At 29.4% G+C, this 21611-nt stretch overlaps 2 protein-coding genes across 4 annotated transcripts in view; both read right to left on the bottom strand.

Annotated features, from left to right (window-relative positions):
* LOC119607073 (zinc finger protein 37 homolog) overlaps positions 1–21611 on the bottom strand; it is a 111850-nt gene that overhangs the window by 76116 nt on the left and 14123 nt on the right. The gene's annotated exons all lie outside the window — the stretch shown is intronic.
* On the bottom strand, positions 10256–11170 carry LOC119607089. Its single transcript, XM_037960861.1, has one exon. The coding sequence runs from the start codon at positions 11147–11149 to the stop codon at positions 10271–10273; it is 879 nt and encodes a 292-aa protein (XP_037816789.1). The 5' UTR covers positions 11150–11170; the 3' UTR covers positions 10256–10270.

Below are 21611 nucleotides of genomic sequence, written 5' to 3'. Positions count from 1 at the left end.
CGCCATTTCACACCATCTATTAAAAAATACATCTCTACAATTTCAACATATTTGCAAACTTGAACGAACATTTACTTTTTTTATATGAAGTTTTATAATAAATTAGAGCGACTGTCGACAGACCACATTTTTTGACTTTTATTAGAAAGAATCAAAGCAAAATGATGTTTTTGTTTAAAATTAGAATTATTTTTTAAGAAATAAATAGGAATCGTTAAAAAATTATTCAGAATGAAATAAAAGAATCATTTTCGCATTTTAATTTTTATTATTTTCATTTAATTCCTTCTTTTAATAATAACACATGACAAAAAATGCGCATTATAACAACCCTGTTTTTGCAATTTTGCAATATTTTTAGCAAAATATTATGAACATATGGCAACGCTACAACATGAAAAATATAATAGAATCTATCTCAACCACAATATCGCCAACCACAAGACGATATTTGGCTCTCCATACAAATTATATGAAAACTCATTGTCGACAGCGGTTGTGGTTACAATTGTAGTCAAGCTGTAAAACTGTCGATGTAGACATCTGACGGTGAGTTATTGAACTTATATGCTTAACTAGGTTTATGTCCATGCTATCGATCCAAGTTATCGAACGTTCGATAGAAATTTTAATTTTGCGGCGAATATACAGTTGTATTCAAATTGTTTTATTATGTGCCAGTGAAGTGAAATTATGACGAACGATTTCTTTGGTATAAAGTTCAATTACTTAATTCGCGCTATGAATTGGCGTGATGAAATAACTCCCTAAACTGGGGTATATCATTGGCTCATTGGCTTCGGAAATAATTCACTTTCAGCATATCAAGAGCAGGGCTGTTAGATGTGGCGATTTCTCGCCAAACGTGGGTATTTTTTAATGTGTTTGGCTATCGTAGCAAATTACACATGGCGATTTTTTGGCGATAAACTAATGAGTTGGAGAATTTTTCACCTTTTCTGGTTTAAATCTTCTTTTAAAGATTTAAATCAGAATAATAAATTAATTTGTAAATGTTCAAACAGTATTTCAAAAGGACACTTCTGTCGAAGTGAGGTATAATAGTTAACCAATATTGCCCACTTTTAATACCAAACAAAAATAATATTAGTGGGTATAAAAATGTCAGGAGCGATTCCATTAAACGGATTCATAAAAAACTCAAAAGAATATTATAAAATATTCAAACGGGAATTGAATTCAAAAGTCCAAAAATTATTTTAATTCAGATCTTCATCAATTGAAACTGGTTTGGCGATATTTGACGATTTTTTTTCATATAAAAATTTGAACAAACTTGAAATGGGCGATTTCTAATAAATGGCGATAAAAGACTTCTTAGCTTATAGATAAATATGCTATTTCACAGCATTAAAATGCAAGCATTTTTAGCGATCCAGATTCATGTATTATTTCATTATTTATTTTGCAGTATTTTTATATTTTTTGTTTATCGTTTTTTTTGCATTTTTTAAATTTTTCTAAAAAATTATAAAAATAATTAGCAGAGAGCACAATATAAGGTTTTGATTGCGCCTCCCAACGATTTTTCCACGATATCCAAATTTTATATCACCTTTAACCGGGCAAAAAATTTGATGAATGGTACATACATACATACATATATACATACAAACATACATACATACAAACATACATACATACATACATACATACAACATACATACATACATACATACATACATACATACATACATACATACATACATACATACATACATACATACATACATACATACATACATACATACATACATACATACATACATACATACATACATACATACATACATACATACATACATACATACATACATACATACATACATACATACATACATACATACATACATACATACATACATACATACATACATACATACATACATACATACATACATACATACATACATACATACATACATACATACATACATACATACATACATACATACATACATACATACATACATACATACATACATACATACATACATACATACATACATACATACATACATACATACATACATACATACAATACATACATACATACATACATACATACATACATACATACATACATACATACATACATACATACATACATACATACATACATACATACATACATACATACATACATACATACATACATACATACATACATACATACATACATACATACATACATACATACATACATACATACATACATTACATACATACATACATACATACATACACTACATCATACATACATACATACAACATACATACATACATACATACATCATACATACATACATACATACATACATACATACATACATACATACATACATACATCATACATACATACATACATACTACATACATACATACATACATACATACATACATACATACATACATACATACATACATACATACATACATACATACATACATACATACATACATACATACATACATACATACACGAAATTGTCCATATGTATATACATGTATTTATTTAAACAGACATATGTGTCATTTTGTGTCAAGTGACCTAACTATAAAAATCGATGTCCAAGGTTAGTACTGTTGGATAGTAGGCCAGACACAAATATTTAGCGCTATCAGACCAGAACTGCCGGACTTAGAGGGGGTCAAAGTTGGACATTTTAGTCATACAGGGTTTTATTCAATTGAGTGTAACTTTTCACATTGGTCCTAGCAAAAATAGTCCAAAGGAGTTCAGATAGTTTTTGAAATTGAGGTTTTCTCTTTAAAACGTCTTTATTATTTGTTGCGAATTTTTATTATTTCCAATTACAAAACATTTACAAAAATACTGGTTACGTCTTTTTCATCAAATACATATTTGATTTGAAAGTACATTAATTCTCATATACATGACAATAGTCTAAATGTATCATATAACATATAAATTTTAAATAAATACTTCGAATACATACATATTTATATTACATGCGAAAATTAATATTTTACGCGGACAAAAATTGAGATGTGTTTTAGAGTTTCTAAATCAAAATAAAAAATTCAAAAATATTATTTAAAAGTACAAAACTAACTATATTTTTTTTAGAAATATGTAGAATCATTTTACTATCAGTCATAATTTTTAGTTTACATGGAACAGTTTAAAAAGTAATTACGACCAATATCCCGAAACTAAATGTAATATCATTTGATGTATTTTACTTGTAAATTTTCTGATTTTCTTCAAATAGCAAATAACTCAAACTTTTCTTTTTAACTTTTGCAATCGATATCGATATGAAACACAACTGTACTTTAAAAGTTTTACATTAATTTAAGGTACAAAGAATTAAATGTTTGACACACTGAGTAAGAGTAGCTTAACAGATGTGCACTTGCTATAATCCTTCGTAAGATCCTCTTATCTATAATGATCATCAGCAAAGTTTAATCCCTCTTCTCGTAATTGTGACGAACAATCAGAGCACTTATGTTCCTAAATAAATGGTAGATGTATGTTGGAATCAACTGATATATCTAGAACAACTAGAGCAATTTTAAGAACAATGGGCTGTCCAAAACTGACAAAATTGTTTTTAAAGTTCTAATCTCTTATAGATTATAAATGTCTGAAAAAGGCATACATACACATGCATATGTAAGTATGTACGTACATTTGAATGTAAATTAGAGCATATAAACGGAGGAACAAAAAACTTGAAGATATGATGTACTTGACAATCTGTTGACAACTTTAGCTTCGATTGGTACTCGACTTGAAGTATTGTTTTCACGAAGTGTTAGAACCAAAACAAAAAAAAAATACAGTGTTAAACAAATTTGAAATCTTTTTAAATATTATCATTTCTGAATGCATTTTCATTCGTTTCTTTATTTTTGGCACGGGAAACAAAGGAACGTTGTTTTGTTCAATCTATAGATGCATTGTGAAATTTCCTTTTGATTCATAATCACAGCGATTAATGAAAACCCAGATAAATCTATACGATTTAGAATTTAATCTTTATGGAACGTTCGTTCATAGTAGCGTTGGTTTTTTTTTTGCAAATGGTTTTGAAAACATGCAGCATGACGTATGAGAAGCATTTGGCTTGTGTAAATTTTAAATATTCAGAAGATTAAGGTGGCAATGTAACCGCAGGAAATGCCACTAAACCACAAGCCAACTATAACGTTGGCCACAGTGACCAACAACAACAAAATATCATATCTTTTCATACAATGAAATATATGAAATAAATGTAAGTAGTTGAAGACTAAGGTGTTTTTTCAACGATTATCAGACGTGGATTAAGCTTTACTTTGACAAAGGAGATAACATGCTTTTAATGTGTGTATCTAAGCTAGATTGTCTTTTGTCACATCAGGGTTTTTCCGTTTCCTCCCAAAATTAAGAAAATAAATAACACTGCCAAAATCAATGTAACTTTTCCAACATTCTGTTACGTACACACGTATGTATGTTCGGATATACATATGTATGTATATATGCATGTCTAGCTTTACTTGCATCATTTCATAAAAACAATTATAGTTTCAATCGAATTTAAGATCATCCATGCGTATACATATACGCATTATCTAAAATCCTTAAACTGGATTTACTTATTTCAAAATATATCTTAAGTGCTGATCTTTTTCCATTTCTAAAGCAATATTTATTCAAATTCAATTTGAAGAACTTCGTAAACTAGTGCTATTTTAAAAACTCACGTAAATGCTTGTAATACTTCATAATGATTCTTAAGAATTTCCTAATATCCGTTGTTTTACGGATACAGGGATAAAGATTTAATATTTATGCTGTAGGTGCGAGTGACGATCTGATTTATAACACAATGCGTTTTAAGTGCATAATAATACTATATCTAAGACTGATTTATTGCAATGTGTTTTCTTAACACCCTACACTTACCTCAATTTTCTAATTTCATTTATTTATAATTTTATTGAAACAAATGTCTCATTAAGCGAAAGCAGTCTGCTTAAACATTTCTAAATCATGATTTATAAATAATCATCTTAAGAAGACTTAAAATTCCGTTATAACTGAACAACAAAATTTATTTGTTAATACATAAATATGTATTTTAAAAAATTCTTTAAACTCCTTTATTCTATATCGATCATAGTGTCCTCATAAAATTGATCAAAGTACGTGATTGTAGTTTTTAAGAAAAAAGCATTTTCATTTTTCTGAAAAATAATTTTCGTGTTTTTAAGTTGAATAAGAAGTGATATTTGACAGATGAAAAACACAAATATTAACATTCTGATTTTCTTTAAATCTATTAAATAAATTTTACTACGGAATTTTAGAAAGCTAAATGACAATTGGGGGTTAAAGGTTTGGACCATATTTCAATATCTATCTACATACATATGTATCTAAAAGTTCATTCATAATTATGATCAGGAAAACCAAATGCATGTTTTTATGCTGCGTCGTATGGACTCATGGACAATATGGATACGTTATCCATAAGAGCATAATTTAGCATGACTTGATTTTGATAGAATATTTGAGTTCTTGGAGCATATTTTACGTTTTTAGAGCATATTTTATGCAAGTTTTTACTTTCGCATATTTTTAAAATAGTTCAAAATTTGATTTCCACAATATTACGTACTGCTTGTTTCGCAATTTGTCGTTTGGAATGTGGCGATTATTCAGGTTATTTATTAGCTTATGCCAAACTTATTTATGACGATTTCAGAAAATTTCTTGAATTCACTTATATACACTAGTATCACGATGAGATTTTTACGTTGGGTTTTTATCCATAACTAATTTTTTCTGTCCCATAGTTTAATATGTTATTAAATCATTTTTATTTAAAATAAATGATTTCAGCTTTTTAGATATTTATAAAACAGTTTTTTTTTATAAATTTATCGCAAATTCCAAAATTTTATATCTTATGTAGAAAACATTATTTTCTTATATGCGCACTAAAATTTATTGATATGTTTGTGAGATGGAATCACAGATTGTTGTTTACACTATACATTCGGCTCAGAACCACTTCAAAATGGATATACATAGTTCGCGATTTTGAAGATAATTTGATAACATTTATTACAAAAGTTTATTATTTCACTTAACTCCCATACAAACATACTAACTAGAGTTTTTTTCAATCCAATGATTTGATTTAAAAAAATTGTATATCCCGGAAAATTTATACAATATTTCAAATGACCCAACTTTTAAAATCAATGTCTTCCGATGAAATTTGCACGAAGGTTAGTATTATTGGATAGTAGACCAGACACATATTTTCAGCTCTATTAGTAAAGAACTGCCGGGCTTAGAGGGGGTCAAAGTTGGACATTTTGGTCATACAGAGTTTATTCAAATGAGTGTAACTTTTCACCAATTAATCCTAGTAAAAATTGTCCAAAGGAGTTCAGAGGGCTATTTCTTAATTTTTTCCTAACCTTGGTGCAAATTTCATCAAAATCGATTTTTTGAGTTGGGTCACTTGACATGAGATTGCCCATATGTAAGTCTAAATGATACTGCCAGTTTTCATCCCTTTCAGAAAATGACTTGAAGGTCAAAATTCACTTATAAAGGTCAAAATTCACTTATCACGATAAAATTCTGCATAAATAATTTTAATGTAGAAGTAAATCCCTCTACCAAAATGTATAAGAATAGTAGACCAATATTTCGGAATAAAATTTTAAAAAATTGAATATTTTCTATAAAGAAATTTCTGATTCTTATTAAAGCTATGAACTTTTTTGATTTTAAAGTTTTTCACAGATATGCATTCCAATCGAAAGGAACTATTTCCGCATTTTGCTTAAAAAAATAAAATCTTAAAATTTATTTTAGAAAGGAACTATGCACTAATTTTCACTTTTTAAAGTGAAATAATTTCATTCATAAATTTTAATAAAAATATATTTTTTTAAAGTAACAAAATTAATATGAATTAAAAAAAATATTTCTTAGCAACAGATCTAGTACACTGATTCTATTATACATACTCTTTAAATCGTATTTTCCATTAAGTAAAATCATCACCTGTACAACAGTTGTAGTTTAATTGGAACATTTCGTAAAATTACCTGATATTTTTCGCAAATTCAAAAAATCTTGAAATGAAACTCTTGAAATTTTTTTTACAAAATTTTTCGTTATTTACGAAAAAATACTCCCGGGAATTCCTGGGACATTTTTTCCACTTAGAAACCCTAAAACGGACCCTTCGATTTTGGGTTTTTATCTCATAATTATGTTAAATATGCATGAATCTTTACCTGCTAAACTGCTCGTTACGTTATATGTATGTATATGCTAAATTATGCCTATGTTAGTAATTATCGATACATAATGTATTTAACGAACAAATTTTAAAAAGTCGAAACCCTGAGACCAAGTTCTACCTTTCTGAAGGACCTTATTCTCCATCACAACTGGGATTTCAGATGCCGTGTCCTTAAGTATGAAAAAACTTTTTTTTGCTCTTTTGAGACGTTACAACAGTGCCAATACAACTTTATTTATAAAATGTATGCCATCTGAAAGTCCATTCTGTCAACTTTAAAATAATAACATTTGAAATATCTTATTTCTTCCTCGTGATATCTTCACCTAAAGCATGAAAACTCACGATGTTTGGTGTATTCATGGTATTTATACCCTACACTACTAATGAGTATTATGCTTTGTAAATGTTGTTTATAACGAACAAAAATATTGGATCCATACCTTCCTGAGGATGTTCCAATACTTTCTAATTCGATTTAACGATATCTATCCGTCAGTCAACTTCAATCAATTCAGCAATTTCAAAGGATTTTTAATTAAACAATTCAAAAAGTATTTTTATAGGAAAAATGTTAAAACTTGGAATATATAAACAAAGGCGAAATGTCCAAAAAAATCTGTTTTTGTCAATTTATTGTTGTATCAAGCTTTATTTATGTAGGTGAAAATATCTCGAAGAAGAAAGAATTTATGTCAGATGTTAAACCTTTATTTTAAAGCCGACAGAATGGCCTGTGTAATTGATGTACTTTGTCTTCGTAATTTTACATGAACAAGTTTTGTTAAATTAGTTTCGGTCCGTCTTTTACCATAGCACCTATACAAAGGCTTCATCCATCAAAAATGTGCTAAGTTTTATTCTATGACCTTATCCAAGCTCCACAGAGTTTGGGATTGTATGGAGGACTCCATTTTCTAACTTGTTATCATTAAAAATGAATGCTGAAGGTTTTGAAAAAGGTAATTTACTAAAAACGTACGTGTGTTTTACATATAATATTTATGGAAGAAATTTGGGTTTCAGTTTTTTATTAATTCTGTTAACATGCGATCATCTGTAATTAAATGTTTTCTTAAGTAATTAATTTAATTGTGTACTTTGTATGCTTTCATAGACGTTTTTACTTCGTCACAACATTTTCCTTTCAAATCTGATCAAATTTAATTTTATATTATTTCCCTGCAGCGAGGAAAAGGAAAATAATACAATATTAATGTTTATAATTAAATTTTTAAAATTTGAACCTATTAGATGAAAACATTTACTTTAATATAGTATGTATGTACTTACCCCACAGAAAATTTTCAGAGTACTCGGAATTGTAACCAATGTTGTGTGCCTTACTTTGTGTTACTTATAATTTGATTTACTTGTATATAAAATCTGGATATGAAGTTTCAATTTTTAATAAAATTTTTTTGCATTACATCTTAATATACTTGTGATTAACATTGTATATGAGAACAGAAAATTAAAATATAAAAAAATCAAGTGCGCTGTAATTTAATCAACAAAAAAATTTTCATTTATTGAAAAATATTTTTTGGATCAACATTTTTTCAATGTTTAGATGAATTTTAAGCAAAATTTATTGCTTAAAATTAGGATCATGATCTAGCGATAATTGGAATGGCCTTATACTTATGAATGAATTTGTAGATACATGTATTTGGGTAGCATTTTTTTAAAAATATACATTTCTGTGGGGTATTCTTTAAAGCTGCTATAAGAGAAGTCGTTAAGGTGAAAGTACACAACACGCGTTTTTAATATTTTTCTTCCATTGTTGAAGAAATTTATTTCATTTTAGTTTATTCTTATTCTACACAAAACAAAATACAACCCTGATCAGCTGCCGACGCGTCAAAAGTTGAAAGTTGCTGAACTTTTCGCGGCAGACGCGTTACAAACTACAATGTGTAACTTGTTAAATGAAAAAACACTATTTCAACTTTTTTTGACAGAAGCCTATAACGCGTTGCCGCGTACAACGCGTGTTGTGTACCTCCACCTTTAGATTTTTCATACTGCCAAAACAAAATAAAATGAAAATTGGTATGATTATCAAAAAAATCAAATATATATATATATATATATATATTGAAAAAATTCAAAAAAAAAAAAAAAAACGTAAATTTTCATTTTGTTTCTGTTTTTATTTGAAATTTGTTTCGGTTTTTATGTTTTTCATTGTTTAAATAAATATAAAACTGAAATAAAACAAAAAAATCCAATCGTTTTGAAATTTTTCAAAAAATTTTAAAAAATCATACGATTTTCAATTTTCCATCCGTATTTTCAATACCTAAGTTTTATTACATTTTGTATCTACACTATATATTTTATTTGAAAATGTTGACATGTCGTTTTACTGAATATTATGGTGTGTGGCCAGCCAGGATTAAATGAAAGAGACATTTTTATTTTTTATAAAGAAATTTTAAAAATTTTATTTATAATTTTTTTATTTTATGATTATTCTTAATATCTAATGGTGTTTATACAAATATAAATGGTTTTTATTTAATTTTATTAAACATTGTATTTACTGAATACAGCTCTGATATACTGTTCCTCATACAAGTCGATTCATCCCTTCATCATCATGTTTCCAATATCTGAAAATGCTAAGCACTTGTAATATTTGGTGATAAAGTATGTGGTGAGATATATGAGGAAGATAATGGAATATTCATCCAGTTTTGCTTTTGTTGAGTTTTGTTTTACGTTGAAACCAAACAACTTTTTGCATAATAAAAATAGAAATATTTACAAAAGTTTTTAAGTTTCAAGGAGGAGCGAAATCTTAGATAATGGAATGGCTTTCAGCACACCTGTTGCTAGAAAGAGAAAGTTGGTAGCACCATTTAGAAGACAAAACATCAAACATTACTTCCGTAACCAGGCGAAAGTTTGATGATGAAATTTGTCGTCTATTAGGATTGTACGGTTATTTTTGTTTACAAGTCCGTTGTTATAGTGTGTGTTATGTTAGAAGGCTTGGGTATTTGTTTCTGATAAAATACCTCATCTTCTTCACTTTCGTTTTCTAGATGAATGTCGACTTTAAATCTTTTGGCAGCGCTCTCCATTTCTTCCAAATCGGTGAAGGCTGGGAAGTCTAAGGGACTGAAGTGTCCAGCAATTGCTTCAGGAATATCGGTGACATTGTGAAGCATGTAAGTGGGAGTGTTTTGTAAATAGTTGGCCCATTTTTGATAGGAGTGCGAGGGTGGCGAAGCAACAGCCACAGCATCGAATGTTACATCCTTACGATGAAAAATGGGAGAAGAAGTTTTTGGCATCAAACCTTGTGAACGAGACATCATATACATTTCCATTTCCAAGTCACTGGGTGTTGGTGTCACGGATACTGGTGGCGACTCAGCATTTAGGCTAGTGTCCTGAGTACGTCTAAGGCACGAAGAAGATGGCGTTGAAACGGCACTTCCCGTAGTCATCGACTCTGAGTAATAGCCAAATGATCTATTCTCCTGATGTTGTTGCATTTTTGCCCCTTCTCCAAAATCGTCGCAAATCGACAACATCTCAAAAGCCGTTGGAACATCCTTATGTATCAGGTTAAAATTGCGAGTTTTAGCTTTAGGTGAATTCGATTCTTGGTTTGATGTTGGCGTAGAACTGCAACGACTTAGAATACTACGACGAGATGGTGAAGTACAGGTACTCGAAACCCCCGAACTGGATCCGTTGCTAATATGAGAAGAGTAACTCCTTTTGGAACCACGTTTCTGATTCGATGTAGCGGTATAATATCCATTTAGCGTAGTGTTGAATTTATCACTATCATTGGCTAAAGCACTTGAACAACAACCCATTTTAAATAATTTTAGTTTCGGTTTTTCGAAATTTAATGAACGATGTTTACTTGACGAATGTTGATTGTTAACTGAGTATGATCTTTCACCGTGCCCAACTCTTATATTTATACTTTGATTGCCTGCGTGTAGTTTTTCGCGTAAATTCTGGGAAATTTAAAGGTAAAATGTCACCAATTTATACCTGAGTGCAGGTTTAATATTTTAGCGTGTTATTGTTTAGACAGGTAAAATCACGAGGTAGCTTTTAACGATGAAAAATACCCATAAATACTCTTGAATCCTTGTAATCCCCTGTTTTAGAAATTTCTATTTCTGTTTTTGCGTTTTACTGGAAAAACTTGAAAATTTATGACTGCAATTTGCAAAAGTTTAACGTGAATTTAGTTTTCGTTCGGGATCAACATGAAGGATTTGGAAACCCGCTGTGACAATTTATGACCTAAGAAAATCATTTAGTCTCTCTCTCCCTACTCTTCTAGCAACTAACAAAGCTAGCAGGCTCACACACACATATTAATAGTATCTGCTTAATTATTTCCCATTTCCTGTCATTTTGATTTTTCTTCCTGATACTTTCGATAATTTCTTTGTAAGTATGTATTGGAGTGCATGTACATATGTATGCATGTTTTAGATGTACATATTATGCTAAATACATACATACTATTAGTATATATGAGTAATTCATTTATCATATGAAAATTATGCAAAGTGTATCTAAATTGTGAATTTCTTCCCTTTTAAAAATGTATTTTACATTCTTATTTATACTTTTATTTGTATTTGTTTTTCTTTTTTGTCAATTCCTGAAACATTTTCATAATATTTTTATTTGCTTTTAATTACTGTGTAAACAAAAACATTGTAATGTCTTTAAATTACTGTTTTATTTCAGTTTAGTTTAGTGCCAGTGCAGTTGTATTGATCGAGATGAGTGTGTTATGTTATGTTGTGGTATTTGTGGGATTTTAATTTGCTCTCTCATTATCATAGATTGCCATTGTTTTTATATTTTTTATTATCAAGATTAGCATCATTGAGCAAAATTTATATTATAAAAACTATACATATGTATGTATATCAAATAATTATTCATTTACGACAAGAAATCCTATTTTACGATAAAATGCCTTCAATTTTTAAGTAAATTAAATAACAAATCTTTTATTATTATGTATGTATATATGTATGTATATTAATGTCTTCTGGTATAAATCGAGTGTTTTGTTCCACATTTAACATATTTTAAAAAAATAAGAATTAAATTTTGATTATAAATTATGAATGATCAATAATTTTTCTAAAATCATCAAAATTATACTTTATACGATGTGGATTCAGTTGCCAATTTAACTTCCACGTAAGTTTAAATCTTTTTCTACTTTCAAAAAAAGTATGTTTCGTTAACATAAAAGCTTCCATCGTGTGTGTTTATGTTGCAAATATCATTAAACAAATATTACAAGTCAATTATGCTGAGTAATTACGAAAATTAATTACTTAAAGTGAACATACATACTTTTGTATGTAAATAGATTGGCTAATTAGGGTAGAACTCTTATATGTACGTGCAAACATAACCAAGTGTTCAAATGTTCGTACATTCGATGTATGAGTCACTGATATTAAAATATACTTAAAAAACAGGTACAATTAATGGTTTAAATTACTTCAGGCAATGTTTTGACGCAATAAATAACGTATGTTCAAATGTACATAATAAAAACTAATAAAAAAGGATTACAATAAGTCATTTTAAATGGCAAGATTAGTTAAAAATCAATAAGACCACTCTGAGGAGATTTTAAAAATTTGGACATAAGGAGCACTGAAACGAAATAAATGTTCGATTATTTATCGAATATGTGTGCCAACCTACGAAGTATTTAATATGTAACTAAATACATGCATACAACATGTAGAAATATTCATAGAATTTACTGGAATTAGGTATTAGCAGCCGCCTTGTTTTAGCTACCAAAATGTATTCAAATTGAGGTAAATTGCGAGCAATACAACATGGATATTGAAGCGTAAAATTTTAAAGGTATTTTTGTTAATTTTTGCTTAACATCTAGAAAGATGTTGTAAATCAACTTACTTTGCTGAGAAAGGGAAATGAAAACCTTTATAACTCGTAATGACCTTAAGGTATTGTATTACCAAACCCATCTGATCGTAGCTTGTCACCTTGAAGGTCATTTGATTATTGGTTCTATTCTTCACTATATTTGTTAATCGCAGTGACAACAAACAAGATGAGATGAGTATCTTCGGCCCACATTTTCGCTTTCTTGCTAACCGTGTGATACCAATGAATGTAAATTAACCAAAGGACTTTCATATCTCTCAGTTTTTGTCTTGAATGACATTTTATGACTTTATTATCATATTTGTATGTTTCTATTTTTAAATGCTCAGTTTCACATTGAACAGTTTTCGCGTAGTTTTGACAATTGTTTTCATTTTTATTTGATTTATGACATTGTTTTTCTAGAAATGAGCTGATTTTTTTCGAACGTGTTTAATCTGTTAGGACAGAATTTTGGCTTTGCCTTGCATTTGGTTTCAAATCCCATTTGATTCATCGAAAAAGTGAAACAAATGTCAGAAAAGTTATGTAGGACGTAGCGCTGCGGCGCTTTATTTAAACGCCATTGAATAGAATTCCAACAAGGTCATAAGGAAGTTTATTTATTTGAAAACAACGACTGTGTAACGAATGGAGTCTTTGTCCAAACGCATGCGCTTCATCAAATTAACACGCAGCTGTCTTACAAACACTTAAAATGAATTCTTTACGAATTGTAACAAGTGGTTTCTATCTATAATTCAATTGTCAAATATATGTATATATGTACATATGTGCACATTAAAATACATACATATGTATGTACATATAAACTTCGTCATATTTGAAAATAGTTCAAAGTTGTTATTGTAATTCTAGACAATATTTAACAAGATATCTTAAGATAAATCAGCGAAACGAATTTTTTATTGATATTTTTTAATCTAGTAGGAAGCTGTAAAGTTTCAAAATACTTAAAATACGATATTTACTCTAAACAAAATTTAAAATTTTTTTAATACAAAACTGAAAATTTTCGATAGCAAGGATAGGGGCATGCGGTTAAGGATTTAGATTCTTTGAACGTCAGGGAAATTTTCGGAATAGGTCCTTTAATACGGGACTGGGTTAATTATGCCCAAACACACCGTATCCAAAAAAGTGTTTTTTGTTATTTTAATTATCAACTTTTGGAATGATTTATTAACTATAAACTCATTTTATGTAAGATGGTTTATATGGGAGTAGGGTACTATACCGATTGTCATAATATACATTCTATACATTCTATCTGTATTATTTATTTGACTCACTTAGAGAAAAAATCGAAAAAGAAATTAAATTTAGAAAGGTCTCATTTTTGAAACAAAAATTTTTAAATACTTTTTTGTGACAAATTTTCTTTAAGCTTCCATTTCCTTTAAACTTTAAAGTCATTTTACAGGAGCATAAGAGCTGATTATGAAAAACTGAATACACAGAGTTAATTCTAATGATACAATAGATTTTTTCATGTGTGAAAATGACTGCTGCACGGTGTTATAATTCAATAAAATTTGATAAACTGATTTTTGTTCCTACAAATGTTGTTTATATAGAATTTTATCGCTATAGTAGTATAAAAGTTTATATTTCTAATTTTCTGATGGGAACTTTATGTGAGGGTATGGACTGATCATAAAAAATTGTAGAGAATGGTATTTAATACAAATTTGGTTAATCTTGACTTTCATTACCGTAATGGTAGTTAAATTTATTTTCTGTGGGGGCCTTATATGCGGGTAGGGTCAATTGTGAACCAATCTTTATAAAATTTATTAGAGAGTCTCCAGTGCACATCAAATTTACTAACGTAGAATATTTTGAAGCCAGTTATGGCCATTTAAAATTTATTCCTGGGGGCCAGGCGAAGTAGTGAACCGATACTGCCCATTTTCAATACAAAACCACTTGTATCGATAGAAAATGTACATGGAAAATTTTATCCCTCTACATTTTTTATTTAACAGAATTATGTATTTCAAAGACCTATTCGGGAAGTACGGTTAGATGGTGGCTAGGTGAAATATTGGACCATATTTCAACAATTTTCACTAAGCTTTGACCTTTGGCCATGGGCAACGTATGAAATAGTGCGCACAAAGTCTACATAGCCACACAAACGGACATACTATGTATAAGGTGAGTGTAGAACCAATATTTTTGGGTGTTACAAATATCAACACAAACGTAGTGGTGTAGGATATACATATGTAAATAAAATTCAGTTGCATTTGGCAAATTTTGTAAAAGACGCAACTCATTAAAAATAACTGATTTGAAAATTGTTAAAACCACAATTCGATCATAATTTTTCAGTTCTGGATATAGAAAACCACTTAAATATAAAATTTTTATTGACAACGATTTAACTTTATTTAACGGTGAAAAGTTTTTGTAATGGGAACCGATGTGAAATAGTGGACCAATACCAACCATTTCATAAAAAATATCTTGGAAATTGCGATCTTTATAAGAGGATCTTTAAAGACAGGTAAGACCAGATCTAAGTGGGATTTGACAAACAAAAGTTTCGTGCAAAATAAGTTTTCATTGGTTAAGTCCGAATACCATTTTCTTAAAACTAAATGAAATATTAAAAATATATTTATTGGAATTAAATGTGATCTTTATTTTAATTATTCAATTAGCTTAGAAGATAATAACGATTAAAAATTATCCGATTTTGGTTGGTTCAACCTTTATTTGGGTACAATTATTTTTATACCCACCATATATTGTATTGTATTGGGTATATTGATTTTGCCACTCCGTTTGTAACACATCGAAATATTGGCCATAGACCCACAAAAGTATATATACCCACGTCCGTCACGATTGAGTCCGAACGAGAATAGCTTAGGATCTGGAATTTTGTAAAACTATTTTTTATTTATGCAGTTTGTTTGGTATTTAAAATGGGCCATATCGGTTCATGTTTTCGCATAGCCCCCATACAAGTGGCCCCCCCGAAAAATAGTGCAAACAGTCCTAGCTGGTTTAAAAACATTCGTATGTCAACGAAATTCGACATAAACAAGTTTTATATGAACCAAAATCTCTCTACCAAATTTTGTCAGGATCGGTCTACAATTTACCCTCCTCCATATAAGGTCCCTCTAAGAAAACGACTATAGCGCTCATAACATACATCAATATGATAGCAAACCAACGAAATTCGACATAAACAAGTTTTAGTGGAACTAAAATCTCTCTCCCAAATTTTATGAAGATCGGCCCATAATTGACCCTACCCCCCAGGGTTCCTCTCAGAAAATTACTTTAAAGTTCATAATTTGATTCAAAATTCGAGTATATCAATGAAATTGATATAAACATATTTAATAGAAACTGATATCACTTCAGATATTAAGAGGATCGGTCCTTAATTAATTCTACCCCAATATAAGATCCCCATCATAAAATGGCTTTAACGCTCATAACTATAACTTGCTTCAACATTAAAGAATAGCAACGAAATTCGTCATAAACAACTTCTTCAAAATGATAGTAAAGCAACGAAATTTGACATAAACAAGTTTTATAGGAACATAATTCTAACTGAAAGGCCCTATAAAAGGCCTTTCTTATAGAATGACATTAGCGGCCATAACTGGTTTAAAAATACTACAATAAGTTTTATTGAAACCAAAATCTTAGAAGGATCGGTCCAAAATTGACCATAAGTAAATATACAGGAAATCAAATCATAAAAAATGTGATAAAATAAGTACTACCATCACCCTGACTATATTACTATTTATCTATATATATAAAATTCTAACGTTACTGACTGACTGACTGATTCACTGACTGATTCATCATCGCACAGCCTAAACGATTGAAGCTAAAGAGCTGAAATTTGGACAGGAGGTTGGTCTCCCGCCAAATAGATCCACTAAGACGGGATTTTTGGAAATTCGAATGTTTAGGGGGTAAAAAAGGGTAAAAACGGGTAAATTCGGTAACCTTATATCTCCTAAACTAGAAAAGATACAAAAACAGTTTAAACCTTATCGCCGTTCATTTAAAAAATAAACGGACAGGTGTCTGGTACTTTCTTAAAATTCGGCCCCTTTAGGGAATAAACGGGTAAAAATTGTATTTTGGTACTTTTTTCGCACCCCATGTATCTTTTAAACCAGTGCACATTCAAAAAATATTTTTGACTCCTTCATAACTTAACGAAAAAATAAAAATATGAATTTAGTACTTTTTGGATATTCGGACGTTTAAGGGGTTAAAATTGTACCTATTTTTGGTACTTTTTTCATAAAACATTGTTTTTGGTTTATTAACTTATACACATATGAATACATAATAACGGGCTCCCACTACGATGTTGCAACCTTTTGGAATAGAATTTTTATTTCGTTAATGGGGAGGAAAAAAGTACTTTTTGAGTTTTCTATGATATTGAAATAGAAACATGAAATTAATAATAAAGGGACTTTTCGCTATTTTTTCGTTCTACACAGGTACTTTTTTGAGTTTTCTTTAAAATTAAACCTAGAAACATGAAATTAAGCATGTAGAGCTCGGAGTAAATGAGAATCTATAAAATGGGACTTTTTGGTACTTTTCGTTCTTCAAAAGGTACTTTTTGAATTTTCTATAATATTGAACCTAGAAACATGAAATTAAAAAATAAAATTTAACCTAGAAACATAAAATTAAGCATGTAGAGCCCTTAGTTAATGAGAATCTATAAAAGGGGACTATTTGGTACTTTTTCGACTTTCGACTGGTACTTTTTGAGTTTTCTATAAAATTTAACCTAGAAACATGAAATAAGGCATGTAGAGCCCTTAGTAAATGAGAATCTATAAAAGGGGACTTCTTGGTACTTTTTCGTCCTTCGACTGGTACTTTTTGAGTTTTCTATAAAATTTAACCTAGAAACATGAAATTAAGCATGTAGAGCCCAGAGTAAGAGAATCTATAATAGGGGACTTTTTGGTACATTTTCGTCCTTCGACTGGTACTTTTTGAGTTTTCTATAAAATTTAACCTAGAAACATGAAATTAAGCATGTAGAGCCCTTAGTAAATGAGAATCTGTAAAAGGGGACTTTTTGGTACTTTTTCGTCCTTCGACTGGTACTTTTTGAGTTTTCTATAAAATTTAACCTAGAAACATGAAATTAAGCATGTAGAGCCCTTAGTAAATGAGAATCTATAAAAGGGGACTTTTTGGTACTTTTTCGTCTTTCGACTGGTACTTTTTGAGTTTTCTATAAAATTTAACCTAGAAACATGAAATTAAGCATGTAGAGCCCGGAGTAAATGAGAATCTATAAAAGGGGACTTTTTGGAACTTTTTCGTCTTTCGACTGGTACTTTTTGAGTTTTCTATAAAATTTAACCTAGAAAGATGAATTTAAGCATGTAGAGCCCAGAGTAAAGGAGAATCTATAATAGGGGACTTTTTGGTACTTTTTCGTCCTTCGACTGGTACTTTTTGATTTTTCTATAAAATTTAACCTAGAAACATGAAATTAAGCATGCAGAGCCCTTAGTTAATGAGAATATATAAAAGGGGACTTTTTGGTACTTTTTCGTTCTTCGACTGGTACTTTTTGATTTTTCTATAAAATTGAACCTAAAAACATGAAATTAAGCATATAGAGCCCGGAGTAAATTGGAAACTATAAAAGAGGACCTTTTTGGTACTTTTTTGTTCTTCGATTGGCACTTTTTGATTTTTCTATAAAATTTAACATAGAAACATGAAATTAAGCATGTAGAGCCCGGAGTAAATAAGAATCTATAAAAGGAGACTTTTTTGTACTTTTTCATTCTTCGACTGGTACTTTTTTCAGTTTTTTATAAAATTTAACCTAGAAACATAAAATTAAGCATGTAGAGCCTGGAGTAAATTAGAATCTATAAAAGGGGACTTTTTGGTACTTTATCGTACTTCGACTGGTACTTTTTGAGTTTTCCATAAAATTAAACCTAAAAACATGAAATTAAGCATGCAGAGGCCTTAGTTAATGAGAATCTATAAAAGTGAACTTTTTGGCACTTTTTCGTCCTTCGATTGGTACTTTTTGAGTTTTCTATAAAATTCAACCTAAAAACATGAAATTAGGCATATAGAGCCCGGAGTAAATGAGAATCTATAAAAGTGGACTTTTAAGTACTTAAAATTGAGTACACATATACAATCATCATTTCTTCAAATTAGGGAATTACCAATATTTAAAAATTTGTAATCTTTGTAAAACATATTATTTTTTCCTTGCTAAATGAAGAGCCAACATATTTCTCATTCTATAAAAACCCTCGCTAACAAAGTAGCGGGTAATAAGCTAGTGTTTTATATAAAACTAGAATTCATAGGCTTTCCATGGATACCAATATCATTAAAATCGCTTTAGCCGTTATGAAGCTAGAAGAACTTAAATATTTTGAATATGCGATTTCAACCTACTACTTCATTCTATGTTCCTAATAACAAAAATGTTTTGAAATTTTTACAAGTCCTATTTTTATTTATTTCCCAAGTTTTCAAATTATTTGTACACATGTTGGCAGCAAAACAATAAGCTTTAAATGATCATAACTTTAAGTCTGTTCCACGGATTGCAATGATATTGGTATCCGTTTAAAGCGCAAGAGCTGGGGAATGTAATGATACTAGTATATGATAAAACAGTTTAGAATAAATCCAATAAATGATTAAATTGTGGTAGCAAAAATATCGATTTATATAGTATAGGTCCACTTTCCGAAATTCACTGGAAATTTAAGACACACGATTTAATGGTGGGTATAAGAGATTCGGCACAGCCGAATATAACACTCTTACTTGTTAATAATTATAATGCAATTATTTATTCTTCAATACGTTTTTCAATTATAAATAAATGTGTCCAAGCAATTTTCCAGCCAATTTGTGGTAATTAACATTAATTTAAGGAATTTCCTTACTTCAATACATAAAAAGGATTTAAAATTCCTTCATTAATTTTCAACTGTAGTTATACTAGTTAAAAATTTCCCAGTGCATTCCTCCTTATATACAGATTTCCAAATTTAAATAAATCGTCCGTATGTACTCTTGTTTACTTTAAAGGGAGAATAAGCAAAAATCACTTTTATTTTTATGTTTCCTTAAATAATCAGGTAATTTTTTTTTAATATTGGATTTTTTATTATCTTCTGTTGAAATGACTCATAACATTTAATACTGATAAGGATCACATTAAACTAAAAGGTATGAACAATTGAACAAATTGAAAATTGGCTATTTGTTTTATGATAAAAACTCATAAAATTCTTTTTAGAACTACTGTGCTAGTTTGACTTTAAAACACAAGATCTGAGAATTCCTCATGTCATTAAAATTAAAAAATATTTACGAAATAAATTGAATGTTAAAAATGGAAATTAAATTGGTAAACAGCTATAAGCGTCAATTAATTTCCATTTACTAATTTCTCAACTTGTGTGTATTGTTATTTTTTCGAATATTTATTCGAGTTCCGCGCAAAACCCGATTTTCTGTTAATATGTATTACAAAAAAGGTCTCGATACACGAGAAGATACATACATACTATTTTTGAATTGAGTGGAGCTGACATGAGTTGAAATTTGTTTGTTAATTCAAGTTTGTATTTCAATATTAACTATTAAAAAACCGGCTAATATCGAAAAATGTTTGGAATTCATAAGAAAAGAGTAACTACAGTCAGAAACCATTCCATCTACCAGCTCTGCAAAATGAAATCCAACATGATTTAGAACTCTTCGATATCATCAAGAAATAAACATATCGACGAACTATATTATTTTTCGAGAATTAATCTTTCAACTTCTTCTTTTTTACTTTTGTTTTGTTTATAACGTCGGCTATAAACTGTGGACTGATTTTCAGACTAGGATATTCAACAGACCATATCTTCACTACACCAGTACAGATTGTAAAAATATTTATTATGGAGCAATCGGGATCAAATATGCCATGACTTTATATACCCAGAATTTAAGAAGAATGGCGAACATCGGCAATGAACTGAAACATAAACAAATTTCATAAGGACCGATCCACAATCGGCCTTACCCACATACATATATCCCCATTTTTTATCATTTAAAATAAGATATAAGATAGAATTACTCACTCTTTCTATTGACCCAAGTCCCTGTGTATAAGTGGCGAATGAATTGAATTTATAAACATTATAATTCGAAAATTATTACAACGTGAACATTACAGCAGAATTGTTGGTATTTTCCGTTATTAATCGCTTTAAAAATATGTTGGAGAATTTATTTAGCCAGCTAAGGATAAATAACGAGGATGTGTAATCATGTTTGGGTGATCAAAGATTCCCACTCATT

The sequence above is a fragment of the Lucilia sericata genome, unplaced genomic scaffold, assembly GCF_015586225.1.
Source record: "Lucilia sericata isolate MDLA Ls3-8-SP2 unplaced genomic scaffold, ASM1558622v1 Contig000018F_arrow, whole genome shotgun sequence".
Taxonomy (NCBI): Eukaryota; Metazoa; Arthropoda; class Insecta; order Diptera; family Calliphoridae; genus Lucilia; species Lucilia sericata.
Note: the sequence above shows the minus strand (reverse complement) of the source record. Positions and strands in the feature narration are given on the sequence as shown.